Source organism: Carlito syrichta, unplaced genomic scaffold, assembly GCF_000164805.1.
Source record: "Carlito syrichta isolate Samal-C Ts95f unplaced genomic scaffold, Tarsius_syrichta-2.0.1 Scaffold80817, whole genome shotgun sequence".
Lineage (NCBI taxonomy): Eukaryota > Metazoa > Chordata > Mammalia > Primates > Tarsiidae > Carlito > Carlito syrichta.
The window spans coordinates 24,851-38,833 of NW_007024913.1; the positions used below are offsets into that span (position 1 = coordinate 24,851).

The window sequence follows — 13,983 nt, forward strand, 5'->3', positions numbered from 1 at the left end:
AAAAAAAAAAAAAAAAAAAACCCCACTGAAGCTGAATGCAGCCTGTCACAGCACTGCCAGCTGGTACACTCGTGGGGAGGCCGAGGGGTTCCTCGTGGGGAAGGCTGTACAAGGGGCCTGTCTTCCAACAAACAGTTCCGTGGTTTTTGGGGTCTCCCTCATATGTGATTATCATAGGTTCTCTTCTTTTTTTGAAAGGGGGATTTATTGAGAAGAGTTCCCACAGTGAGAGGGGACCCGAGGGGGTTACCTGGTTCTCTTCTTAAATGTTAATTTCTTTGCAAAATTAGGTAGTGGGTTTTGTATAATATATATTTCTATGTTTTAGTTCTTTGATTCTACACATAATGTACAATTGCTTTTATATTCTTGTATTATTCATAGGGGCTTTCTTCAGTCAGTGCTCTCTGATCATTCTTTGCTCAACGTATAGCAAAGTCCTCGTGGAAATAAGGCACTTTTCCCTCTCTTATCCTTTTGCTCTTTGTAAATTTCCTGAGTAATGCACCGTCTTCTATTTAATAATAGCTAGCTCTGTTGGGGTTAAAGAACACTACGTTAGAAATACGTTGACATATTATCTAGTGTGAGGTAAAAAGATCTTCATCTTAAGGGAATAATAATATGTCTGGACACAGTCTTATCATTCCTTCTAGTCCTTTAGTTGTGTCATTTGTTCCGGTATATTCAGAGACACTTTTAACGTGCTTTTTAATTGGCACATTGCCTTCGTGGGTATCTGTGGGGGACACTTTGATGTCTTAGTGCATGTGTATGTTGTCTAGTGAGCATGTCGAGTGGTTAGTGCGTTCATTATTCATGCATTTATCATTTCTTTGTGGCGGGAACACCCAACAGCCTCCCTTCTGGCTATTTTGGAGGACAAGATGCCTGACTGTTAGCCACAGTCACCCTGCTGAACGCAAGAACGCCAGGCCCTCCTCCTCCTGTCCCGCTGTCACCCAGGAACCCAGTGCCCGCCGCTGGCCTCTCGCGTCCCCACAGCCCTCCCTCCTCCTCTCTGTTCCCGTGGCTGCAGGTCTCTGGAGTCCACGCCAAGATGAGGTCGGGTTGTCCTTCTTGTGTCCACCTCGCTTCACTCAACAGATGTTCTCAGAGTACACGCGTGCCATCCACGGTGACTGGACAAGACTCCCTGTGTGGCCAGCCACTTCACACACCTTGTGTCTACACAGCGCATTTTCCTTGTCTGTGTGCCTGCTGCTGGGCCCTAGGCTGCCTCTAGGTCCCGGCTCCGTGAGTGGCACTTGGTGAGCACGGGTGCAACGTCTCCTGCACGCCTGTGCTGCCTCTGCACACACCAGCCAGGGCCTGCGGGTGTGTGTGGGCATGCTCCCGGCGTTCCAGGGAGGCTGCGTGTGTTCTCCGCAGAAGTTGTGCCCATCCACACCTGTCTCCTTGCTCACACCAGCACGCTCCTTTGTCTTTCTGATGATGGCCATGGTGGCTGCGGTGAGCTGAGTCGCCATGTGTTCTGATCTGTGTTTCCCGAGGATTGGCGACGGTGAGCATGCTTCATTCACCTGGGGGCCGTTTGGGTGTCTTCTTTTGAGAATGTTTGTTATGGTCTTTCTGTCCCTTTTTGAATTGGGCTGTTTCATTCTAGTTTATGTAGTTTTAGCTCCTTTGCAGTTGTTTTAGTTGCTCGTGTCTTGGGTATTAACCCCCTGTCAGAGGCACAGTTCAGGTATTTCCTCCGACTCTCCAGTGTCTGCACCCTGCTGATTGTTTCCCTTGCATACACAAAGCTTTTAGTTTGATGTCATTCCACTTGTCTGTTCTTGCTTTGGTTTCCTGTGCTTTTGAGGTCTTACTTAAAAACTCCTTGTCCAGCCCAACACTGTGAACCATTTGTCCTGTATTTTCTTCTGGTAGATTCATAGTTTAGGGTTTTATAGTCGAGTCTTTAATGCATTTTGAGTTGATTTTGTATCTAGTGAGAAATAAGGGTCTAGTCTCATTCCTCTGCGTGCGGATATCTAATTTTTCCAGTGCCATTTACTGAAGAGACTATCTTTTTCCCAGTGTGTGTTCTTGGCACCTTTGTGAAAATCAGTTAGCCACCATATATGGATTCATTTCTGAGCCCTGTTCTGTTCCACTGGTCTTTGTGTCTCTCTTTATGCCGGTACCATGCTGTTTGGTTACTGTGACTATGTAGTATGTTTTGAAATCAGGTAGTGTGATGCCTTCAGCTTTATTCTTCTTGCTCAGGATTGCTTTGGCTGTTTGGGGTCTCTCGTGGTTCCCTGTGAATGAAAGGACTGCTTTTGTATTTCCATTAAGAATGTCATTGGTATTTTGATACAGATTGCATCCAGTCTGTAAATCGCTTTGAGTAGTATGGCCATTTTAACAATTCTTCCAGTCTGTGGACACATGATGGCTTTCCATTTACTTGTGTCCACTTTCGTTTCTTTCATCACTGTTTTACAGTTTTCAGTGTAGAGATCTTGTATCTCTATTATTAAGTTTATTCCTAGGTGTTTAATTTTTTGTAGCTATTGCAAATGGAATTATCTTCTAGATTTTTTGTTCAGATAGTTCATTGTTAGTGTGTAGAAGCACTGCTGATTTTTGTGTGTTGATTTCATGTTCAGCACCTTTACTGAATTTATGAGTTCTAACAGTTTTGGGTGGCGTCTCTGGGACTCCTTATGCATAAGATTGTGCCATCTGCAAACAGGAACAGTTTGACTTCCTCCTTCCAATTGATGGCTTCTCTTTCTTTCTCTTGCTAACTGGCTTTGTCTGAGACTTCCAGCACTGCGTTGAATAGAAGTGGTGAGAACAGGCATCCCTGTCTTGTCCCTGATCCTGGAGTAAAGGCTTCCCTTTTTTTGCATCCTATGACATCGCTGTGGGCGTGTCACTCATGGCCTCTTGTGCTGGGGAATGCTCCCTCTGCACCTAAGTGGTGCGTTTCAGAGTCAGACTTCAGTGCTGCCCAAGCCCCTGTGTCACTGAGTGTCACCCGCACTCAGTGATACCATTTAAAAATGGAAAAACTACTCTGATTTTATTTGCCCATTCGCTTCCTGTTCAGCTCTGACACTAAGACCTACCTGGTTCCTCCAAAAGAAAGCCTGTCCCGCACATAGAGTGTTGCTAGTTCAGTCCTCTGTTGTGCTGGCGTCTAATGCCCAGCGATGCCCCTAACACGCAATAGCTGGAGATGGCAGACGTGCTCTGCCTTGTGGTTTGTGTGGCGGGCATCCTGACCTGCCTCGCCCAGGCGCCCCGGCTCAGGCCTGCAGCCTCTTGGGGATCCCTGGGGAGACTCTGCCTCTACCCTCGTCACAGGCGCTCGGCAGGCCCGGTCTCACGTGACGGCTGGAGACGTGCTTGCCGTGCGCCTCCCTGGAGGCCGGTGGCTTCTGTCACAGCCTGGTGAGCAGGAGAGTGCCACAGCGGAAGCTGCAGTCTCTTTGTGCCCGGATCTCAGAAGTGATGGCGCATCACTCTTGCCATATTTCATTTTGGTTTTTGAATTGGCGTCTCACTCTGTGGCCCAGGCTGGAGTGCAGTGGCACGGTCACAGCTCATGGCAACCTCAACCTCCTGGGATCCAGTGGTCATTTTGCCTCAGCCTCCCGAGTAGCTGGGACTACAGGCGCGTACCACCATACCTTGCTGATATTTGTATTTTTTGCAGAGATGAGGTCTTGCTGTCTTGCTCGGGCTGGTCTTGAACTCCTGGGCTCAAGCAGGCCTCCCACCTTGGCCTCCCAAAGTGCTGATACTTACAGGCATGAGCCACCACGCCCGGCCACCATATTTTATTCATTAGAAGCACAGCACTGGCTCACGAGCCCAGACCCAAGGAGGAGGATTAGCAAGAGCATGAGTACCAAGAGGTGGGGACCTTGGGGTCCATCTTAGTGGCTGCCTGCCTTGTCTGTTGCTAGTGCTTGGGGACTTGTGGGACTGCACCATTTTCCCCACATCATCGTCACGGGATGAGGGTGATGGGCTCCCTGTTCAGATAACTTTCCCTGTGCTGAGCTTGCTGCCGTCCCGCAGTCTTGAATTAGTTATGTTATGTAGAATTAGAACTCCAGGAAGGGGTGCAAACCGGGCCAGAGATAAAGGAGTGTTCCTCTGCTTTTTTCCTCGTGCTGCCTTTCTGAATTATTTAGATAAGAGACGTTGTTAAAACTCTGAGGTGCTACCGAGACAGTATACAGTTGGGAATATTTTGTGCTTGTGCATTATGTCAATTCTGCATTTGTTTTGTTCAGCATTGGTAAAGGTTTTCAAGGCGTCATGAAGAGATGGGGATTTAAAGGCCAGCCTGCCTCGCATGGTCAGACGAAAACCCACAGGAGACCTGGAGCCATTTCAACTGGCGTGAGTATTACCGCACACTCCTTTTGCAGCTGGCAGGTAGCGTCTGCACATGCAGTGGTCAGTCCGTCCTGAGACCAAGTCATGTGAATCTCGCTGCCTCTGGGTGGGCCAAGCGCTTGCCTCCCTTTCGTGGGCCCGGCCCCCCGCACTGCCAGAGCCAGGCTTGAATTGTTTCGTCGTGCCCCGCGTGCCTGCACCCAGTGTTCCCAGAACCCTGAGGCCGGCACTCCCTTTCCCTTCTCTGCCTCCTGTCCTTTGCTCTGAAGCTGACTGCTGAAGAAAGGGTGGACTGTAGAATGGGCCTTGGGAAGGTGGCTGTTCCCGCCTGCAGGCTCGTACGAGTGTCCGAGATTGTCTGAGCGCAGGGTGGGCGAGGCTGAGCTGCTTGGTCAGTTGGGAGCATTAAAGGCGTTGCGGCTCCCGGCGTTTTCCACTTCGGGCGGGTTTATTGGGAGAAATCCCATCGTTAGTCAGGGAGCATCTGTAGTTTGGTTTTATACTCTGAGTCCAAGATAAAAATACACTGTGTACAGTGTTTGATTCTAGGTTTGTTTCTCGAAGTCGTATCTACTAGCATCACTGAAATACTTTTTGTGAATTATAGGATTGAGCAGATAAGTAAATATATGGACAGTGGGAGCCAGGTTTCTCACTATCAGAAAAGGGTATCGAGGCATGTAAAGGGGGGCGTAGGGATGAACCCCATAGTGCTGCATTTGAATTAAAGGGGTAAGTGTGCATGCATTGTGGGGCTGTGCACATGTGCTCAGAGGGAGAGAAGTAGGTGGAGCTGGGAGGGGTGTGTGTGTGTGTATGTGTGTGTGTGTGTCAGCTCTGTCTGCTGGAACATTTTAGTCACGTTAAACTCAGTGTTTGTCACAGAATGTCTTTGTAGAATGAATAAGAGTGATGCTCAGTCGGCAGCACTCAGAGTTGGCTTTCAAACCCTGTTGGTTCCATATTAAGCCACTCTGATTCCACAGTGAGCCATGTCCACCCGTCCCCTGTTGATGTGAGGGCGGCTGACGGGTGAGAATTCCTGTGTCCTGAGCAGCGTTCCCATTTAGACGCAGCTCAGATTTGCTTCTCCAGACGTAGAATGCTGCCTGTTATCAGAGCCACAGAGACTGTGGGGCACTGTGGAAGTTATGTGACTCAGAGATGCCCAGGGCCAGAAGATATAGTGTCCTGAGTGCTGGCTCGGCCCTTTAGTCATTTGGCCAAGGAGGGCAGGGGTCGGCCGCCCCAGCAGCAGGCATGAGCCAGAGCTGTCGGCCAGAGCCGTCGGGAGGAGAGGGGTGGAACGGGCCAGGTGTATGCGGTCTATGAGCTTTGGTGTGACGTGTGGGTGACCTTTTCCTCTTTTACTTCTCCGTCAGTGGTAGGGCAGTTGCTGCTCTCTTGCTGCTGAGTTTTTCTCTTAAACCTGTTTCTTTGTCTGTGTTTATTTTGTCTAGGCTCATTTGGAAAGGGAATCCTCTCAAAGCAAATATGTCCAAGTCCAAATTTAGTTCCTTACTGGGGCCTCGTAGAACAGGGAAGAAACAAAACATCATAATTTCTCTCGTTTGCATTGTGTTTAACCAGTACTGTTTGAAACTGAGAGTACCTGAAAGTGTCGACTCTGGTTTTCTCACTTAGGATGTTGCCAGAGTCTGGCCTGGAACTAAAATGCCTGGAAAGATGGGAAACATAGATAGGACGACCTATGGACTGAAAGTAAGTCTCTCGTGGGGTTCTTCGGAGCCGCCCTGTCCCCGTGCAAAGGCACCAGGGTGTGGAGTCAGCGTGTGTCCGTGTTCCAGCCTCCTAATAGGGTTGTGGCTGCTAGGGGATATAGAACACGGGCATGGGTGTGTGTGTGGGAGTGTGTGTGTGCCTGTGTGTTATGGTCACAGTGGTGGTGGTGGTAGCGGAAGCATGTGTTCCAAGCCATGGAGAGTGCAGCCATCGACGAGAACATTCATGGTCTGTTACTGGACCTGGAAGATGTCCGCAAGATATTGTTGCATGACAAGGTAAGATTCAGGGCATGAGGTGTCATCCTCCTTTCTTGTAAACGAGGGGACAAGAACCTCCCTCCGCAGGTGTATTGCTGCACTGTGAGAGAATCACAGGTGAAAGGTGGTCTACCCGGTGGTCCTGGGTTGTGGCAGGTGTGGGTGTGTGGAAGCAGCTGTGGGAGAGGAAGGCAGACGGGGAAGCAGCAGCCCCAGAAAGACCCTGCAGCAGCCTCCGTTCCCTTGAAAGCACCTGCTTAAAGGGGCGGCTACCTGCAGTCTCCAGCTTCAGCAGCGTGTGGGGCATCTAAGTAAAGATGCATTGTGCTGTAAGTGGGTGCTGTGTGATGACGTTTTTATTCAAACAAGCACCCGGTGTGTGTATGTGTGTATATGTATGCATATGTGTTTCAAAGTGTCGGAAGTACAGAGAAGAAAGTAAGGCACTGGTAAGAACAATGCCCAGAGATACTTTCTGGCAACATTTTGGGACACACTCTCCTGGTCTCTATTCTTGCTGTCTTTTATTTATGAATTTTGACTGGTAGAAGTATTTCAAATTTTATGTAATTAAATCTGAGAACGTAGCCGGGCTCGGTGGCTCAGCCTGTAATCCCATGCCTTTGGGAGGCTGAGGTGAGTAGATTGCCTGAGCCCACGGGTTCGAGACCCACCTGGGCAGCAAGACCTCATCTCTACAATAAATCAAAAAATCAACTGGGCGTGGTAGCGCATGCCTGTAATTCCGGCTACTTGGAAAGCTGAGGCGGAAGGATCGCCGGAGCCCAGCAGGCGAGGCTGCAGTGGCCGGGAGCACTCCAGTCTGGGCGACAGAGTGAGACTCCAACTCAAAAAAAAAAAAAATCTGAGAACGTGCCTTTCCTCCTGCACTTTTGTATGTGTCAGACACCTTGTCTGTACTTTGTGTTTGGGGGGGGGTGACTTCCATTTCTGTTGTAGTTGACACATACCTATCATTAGATGTGAGCTGTGGGCCAAACGTAACTTCCTCTCCAAATATTTTATTTTCACAGTGCCCTTCTGTGAAAGTTGCTCTCCACGTGTGATCTGTTTGAGGATCATCTGCTCAGCCACTTGTTTTAGAAATCAGACCCAGAGAGGTTGTGGCTTCTCTTGCTTCTAGTTAAGGAAGCTAGCATTCACTAGAAAGGAAATAAAGCTGAACCTCCACTTGCTGTTCTTGGTGGTACCAACAGAGTGTGCTGAGGTGCCCAAGCTGTCCTGATCATTCAGCCACCTTTCCATGTGAGAGGAGAGTTTCCTGCCCATGTATGTGATGGTCTTACAGTAAAGTCATCTGTAGAATGTGAAGCTTTTCAACTCTTATTCCACATTTTGAAGGGCTGAAAGGATGATTATCTCACAGGCTACTTACATCCTTTGCTTTTAGTGACATACTGCTGTAATACAAGCATATTCTCAAATTTTAAGTTTGGCTTTGTTTCATGCTTCAGGTGTGGAGAATAAACACAAAGCATGATATAATCTATGTAAACGGCGCTGTACCTGGACATAAAAACTGCCTGGTAAAGGTAAGTGTAGCTGCTTCATTCACTTCTCTCGTCAATGAGGACACGTGCCATAAATTCTCCTTTGACTCACATATGTGGCCTGAAAGCAAGTGGCTGTTTTTCCACATGTTCTCTGCTGAATCTTTCTGCTCCTTGGTAGTGAAAAAAAAAATGCACAAAATAACCCGTATCCTGAGTCTGTAAAACCGAGGACCTGTAGAAAGGGTAGGGCAAGGGAGCAGAAAAATCTTCAGGCATATAAGAAGGATTTTAGGGTAACTCTTGCCAAGATATCAGTCTTTCAAAAAAAAAAAGGAGAACATTTATTTTTGAAGAGCCCATCTGTGGATGAATGGATAAAGAAAATGTGGTCTGTGCACACGATGGAAAGCAGTTCAGCCCTAAAAGAATGCAGTGCTGCTGTGTGTGGCAACATTATGTTCGGTGAAGTAACCGGGCACAGTACACAAATACCACATGACCTTGCTTGTGTGGGACCTGAAAGAGCTGGTCTCATAGAAGCAGAGAGCAGAATGGTGGTTGCCAGAGGCTGAGGGGAGGGAGCAGGGAGGGGCACAGGGCAGGGCTAGTCAACAGGTACGAAGTTAGAGTGAGTCTGGTGTCGGGAGGGCGAGTAGCATGTTATGTGTTTCAAGATAGCTGGAAGGGAGGATGCTGAGTGCTGCCACCACAAAGAAGTGATCAGTGTTTAAAGCGGTTTGATCGTTCTGCGGTGCATATAGTGTATTGAAACATCATACTGTAACCCATAAATCTGTACAGTTATGTGTCAAATATAAATAAAATAAAACATAATAGGAACATTTTAGCTTTTTTAAGAGTCACTCTGACAGAGGAACTAGATAGAAACATATGAGGTGAAGATTAGAGTCATCAAGAAAGGTGGGTAAAGGTAAACATTTAGGGAACTTTTTGTTATTACTAGCAGTACTCTGAAAACACCTTTCAGGGCTTTTCTTAAAAATATGTATTTTCATTTTAGAAAGATTCTAAACTTGTGTGCAAAAGAAAAAGAGAGCAAACCTGTCGTGCTGATGGATTTTAAGAAAAACTCTTAGGGATTGGCAGTGGCAGGCCGCCGCCAGGTTGGGGGACGGGCGCACACCGTCCACGGGTGCCTGACGTCCAGCCAGGCAAAGTGGGGCCGACAGGAGGCCCCAGCTAGCTGTACAATGTCCGCTTGTGTGGCTCATCCTGAATTGTATCCCACGTCTTTAAAATAAAATATGAATAATGCATTCATTAAATTCTTTTAAAAACTCAAGTTTTCAGAGACTTACGTTCACTCAATAAAATGCAAAATAAATATCCTGCCTGGAATTTAGGCCAGCATCATACAAACTTTCTCACTTCTGAGGTATAAATCTTCCATTCCGTGAATGAATTTATAGTAGAAGTCCTGTCAGCCATTCTCAGAAGTGTCATTGGTTTTCCAATAATAGCAGCAAAACAATATTGAAATTTAAGCTTCAGATTTCTTAAATTCAGTCTTAGATTTTTTTTTCATTTCTTAAAGTAGGATCCATTACTGTCATAGGCATAATATTTTTTAAAATCGCACAGTAAACAAGAGTTTAATTTAAAATTTGCCTTCCTGGAGCACTTACTGACTGAATTATCTCATTTTTCTTAAAGAAGAAGTGCATTTAATCCCAGCCACGCAGGAGGCTGAGGCAGGGGGATCACTTGAGCCCAGGAGGTCGGAGCTGCTGTGAGCTATGATTGCACCACTGCACTCAGCCTGGGCGGCAGAGCAAGATTCTGTCTCTAAGAAAAAAGAAGAGAAATGATGCATTGTTGCAAGTTTATCTCCCTAAGTTTGCAGGCCTTTAAGTTTAGGTGGGTCTCCCGCCCCCAGATGCCTGCAGTGATGGGCAGCTGAAGCAGGTGTCCTTGCACTTGGCTCCTCTCCTGACACCCCTGCTCTGCATCCGGGTCACAGTGATGAACATCACACCCTCATGGCAGAGAAAAAGGAGACTTTTTACAATAAAAGTGTGCTGGGTAGCAGATGGACCTTTGAATGTTGCCAGACCCTCCTATTTTGCCCATTTCACTGCAGGCATGGTTCTGGGCTGTTCTCTGGCTGCACCTGACTGAGGCTGGGACTGCTCAATGCCACCACAGCAGGGAGAACAGGTCCTTTACTTGAAGAACTACCATAGGCACCGTGATTCTCTGACGTGGTGACCAGCAACATTTGTTACTCAGATGTACGCCCCACTCCAGTAAAAGGCTGCTTCCAAACACTGGACGCTCTCTTCCTAATCCATGATAGTTTGCATCACTCAAGATATACAGAAGGCACACCAAAGGCAATTCTAAAGGGGTCTGAATGTATTTTGGGAAACTAGTGTCAACATCTAGTCCACGCTGAACTGTTAACACACAGGTACACTTCTTTCCAGCAAGCATATTTTGATAGCAAAGAACTCATCCTAAGGGAATGATAGAGCTATGGTGCCTAAACAACTGTTTCTTGTTACCCTTAGCAAATGTCTGTCCCAAGCCTTAAGATGTGGGTTGAGGGTATTTTGTGTGTGTGTGTTTTAAGTGTCAAATGCTCAGTCGGTGTTCTCATCCTGTATGTCCCTCCTTCCAGTGATCCAGTCGCAGGTAGACGAGGTCCCCAGGCCCCCTTTCCATGGGCCTGAGCCCCTGGTGGGCAGCCACCTTCGTTTGAATCTGCTCACCTGAGGGAGCAAGTTTCCTCCGAGGACAGGGCTACCAAGAAGTCTTTTTTTTTAAGATCTGAAGGTAGTAAAATATCTTGGGAATGGCAGGCATTTTAGTCTGCACTACGCTGTTGCTGCTGGGCTTCGCTTAACGTGTGGCGAGAGCCCGCACTGTGGTCTGCAGCCTAGTGTGGCGTAGGCACGCGTCACTGAACGCTCGTCGCCTGGGCTCATTCCTGTGTCCTGATACATAACTCATGTTCATTTCAGGTCTGCCTCATTCTTGTCTGTCCTTCCCCCACGTTTTCTTAAAAGATTTGAACTGTTTTGCCAGAAAACGCAAACATGTAAAGGGTGAGATGGCAGTTGGGGAGGTCTTGGTGAAGGCAGGGAAAGGAGAGAGCCAGGGCGAAGGCTAAGTGCACAAGTCTTTTGCTCCTGTGGAAGGTGGCCCGCAGCGTTGGAGCCCCTGAGACGAAAGATTGAGAAGCAATGTCGTCGTCTGTGTTTCCAGTCCGTGAGGCATAGGGCGGTGGCATTGACACTCAGAGCTCATACAGAGTGCTCTGTTGTCTCAAATGTTCCTCAGGTATAATTTTTAAAAGTAAAAGTGTAGAAGCAACTGAGAATTAAGCGTTTTGGGCATTTATGACTAAGCGTCACATTAGCATAGAAAGCTTTATTATGATTGGTTTGTTTACTTTTGCTTGGTTTTCATTTTCGTCCTAAATACTGAGAAAGTTTATATTGGTAAAAATATGACTTTTTTTTCTTAGTTAAGGTTCAACTCAAGATTACTGAATGGTGGGGAGCTAAACAAGTTTATTTTCTTCTGGGTAACTTACTAATAATTTCTTGAAATTATTAATGAGAAGTTTTAATGAGAAAAATTAAAATAGATCTGTTTTTCTGTTTCTAACAGCTGCATAGTTATTTCAAGCAAATTATACATTTATTGCCAAAATGATTATGTCTTATTTTGCTCTGCGTATATAATTACATCTAATTTTTAAAAACTTCTCTATGAATGAAGGCTGTAGAATGAGTCAGAAGCTTTGAAGAACCCAGTGATGTTTTCTAAAAAATAAAACCCAACATTTTAGATCACAGCACTGTCTGTATTAAAATTCTTTGGTCTATGAATTTATAGATAGAACATTTTTAAGAACACAAAGACTTAACAGAACTCTTAAAAAGACTTATAGATCTATTATTATTTTTGCTAAATATTATTCTGAGTTTAACTTCTCAGTAAAAATGCTGTTACTAGATATAAGCTAATTTAATAAAAGGTGAAGTTTTGATTATATGCTCTTAAGAGTTCAGACTAACAAAAATGCTACTTTATATCATGGCTTTATATTTATATTTGAAAAGTGAATCTGGATACAAATGATAACAGTCGTAATTTTAGAATGATTTATCCTTTTGAGCAGTTCTAGAGGTTTATTATAAGTTATGATACAAAGTAATGATTGGTTATTTTACTCTTACGCAGTAACTGATTAACTTGAGTTTCTCTGATTAGATTAATCACATTTTTTTGGGATAGAAAATGTATTGACTGAGTTCTTTTTACTTTATGTATGTAACAGTCGTGTTAGTCACATTAGAAAAAGTAGTAGCAGATATTCTTTGACTATGAATAATAGGTGAAGCAGGCTACCTTTAAGTAATTTCATTTGTATCACTTATTAATAGGAGATTTTGTCTCTTCCCTCAGGTCAGAGATTCTAGCCTGCCTGCATATAAAGATTTTTGTAAAAACCTTCCATTCCCTACTTATTTTCCTGATGGAGATGAAGAGGAGCTCCCAGAAGATTTGTATGATGAGAACGTGTGGCAGCCCAGTGCACCTTCGATCACGTTTGCCTGACATCTTTGGACATGGCAAAGCCATACGTGTTCCTGAGCGTCGATGAGCCAGAGTAACAGTGTAACCAGGAATTGCATTTTCCTTTCTTAGTCACAGCACCACACTTGTTATCTTTGTCAGAGACAGACACGTATTGCTCATCTCCCACTGAATTTTGTAACAGTTAAGTGGACTGGGTTTGCTAAAATTGGCAGTTTGCATATTAACAAAATATTTGTGATTTGTGGGCTTTATTATTTTTAACTGCATATTTCCCAGGTCATCTTAAGAGACTTATATATTTGACCTGTATGAAAGATTTGTCCAGCTTTGTGAAAGGGTAGTTGTGGAATAGCAGAAAACTACATGGAGACTGTTGTGTGAACTATTTGGACCAAAAATGTTGCTCAAATTTATTCTTATTATTTTTCTGCATTTTAGAGCCAAAAAGGGAGAAAGTGAGATTTTTATTTAAGTCACAGAAATGAATGTTGAAAGCCTCACAAAGGAAAGACAATAAAATTATAAATTATGGGTCCTGTTTACACTTCTGTTTGGAAGGGGTAATTTTATGAGGTTAGTGTAATCATTTTTCCTTGATGCCTTCCAAAAAAGATTTATGATGGTCTGGGATTGTCTACTCAACAAACTTTAATTAATTGTGTATTACTCACAGTGTTAATGGCTTCTGGGTTTCTCCTCATTGTATGCAATTAAGATGTATTTACTAATGGCTGCTCGTGACTAATAGTGTAAGGATCAGCAGACTTCACACCACGACTCAGTTTCCTCTAGACCAGGCCTTCATTCACCTGCCAGAGGCTTACCAGCCATAATGTGGGCCTCCGCGAGATGTCCTTGCAGCTGGTGGCTTTGTGCTGCAGGTCCAACAGTACTTTCCTAGCCATGTCACATTCTTCTCATTTTTCACTTTGAATCCAAATGGAGCCATGTTTGTTTCAAATTTTTCACGTATACTTCATCTTGTTCCATTCAAGATTTGTGGCAGTTGGCAGGAAATCCACTCAATAGAATAGTCAAGTAAGAGAAGAACATTTAGGATGACATAAGTTTTTGTTTTTGTTTTTGAGTTGGAATCTCATTCTGTCGCCCAGACTGGAGTGCAGTGGCCGCTCCCGGCCACTACAGCCTCGACCTGCTGGGCTCCGGCGATCCTTCCGCCTCAGCCTTCCGAGTAGGTGGAACCACAGGCGCGCGCTACCACGCCCGGCGAATTTTTTGATTTATTGTGGAGATGAGATCTCGCCAAGTTGCCCAGGCGGGTCTCGACCCCACGGGCTCAGGCAGTCCACTCACCTCAGCCTCCCAAAGCGTGGGATGACAGGCTGAGCCATCGAGCCCAGCAAAGGTTGACGTACGTTAGAGTAGGTGGGATGCTGGGAGGGAGTGTCAGGATAGCACAGATGGGCAGGCTGTCACACCCAAGGTGTTTTATCTGGACAGCTTGGTTCTGAGCTTCCTGAATGCCCAGGTATGTTTTGTGTATCAGTGTGGAACATTGCTCTGAT

At 45.6% G+C, this 13,983-nt stretch overlaps 1 protein-coding gene across 1 annotated transcript in view; it reads left to right on the plus strand.

Moving 5' to 3' along the window:
* Nucleotides 1-12,995, plus strand: part of MRPL3 (mitochondrial ribosomal protein L3) — a 36,873-nt gene extending 23,878 nt beyond the window's left edge. The window contains exons 6-9 of the mRNA XM_021711009.1: nt 4,263-4,371; nt 6,013-6,090; nt 7,847-7,924; nt 12,323-12,995. Coding sequence (XP_021566684.1) covers nt 4,263-4,371; nt 6,013-6,090; nt 7,847-7,924; nt 12,323-12,475 — 418 coding nt within the window. The 3' untranslated portion in view covers nt 12,476-12,995. The remainder of the gene's footprint in view (nt 1-4,262; nt 4,372-6,012; nt 6,091-7,846; nt 7,925-12,322) is intronic.
* Nucleotides 12,996-13,983: the final 988 nt, after the last annotated feature.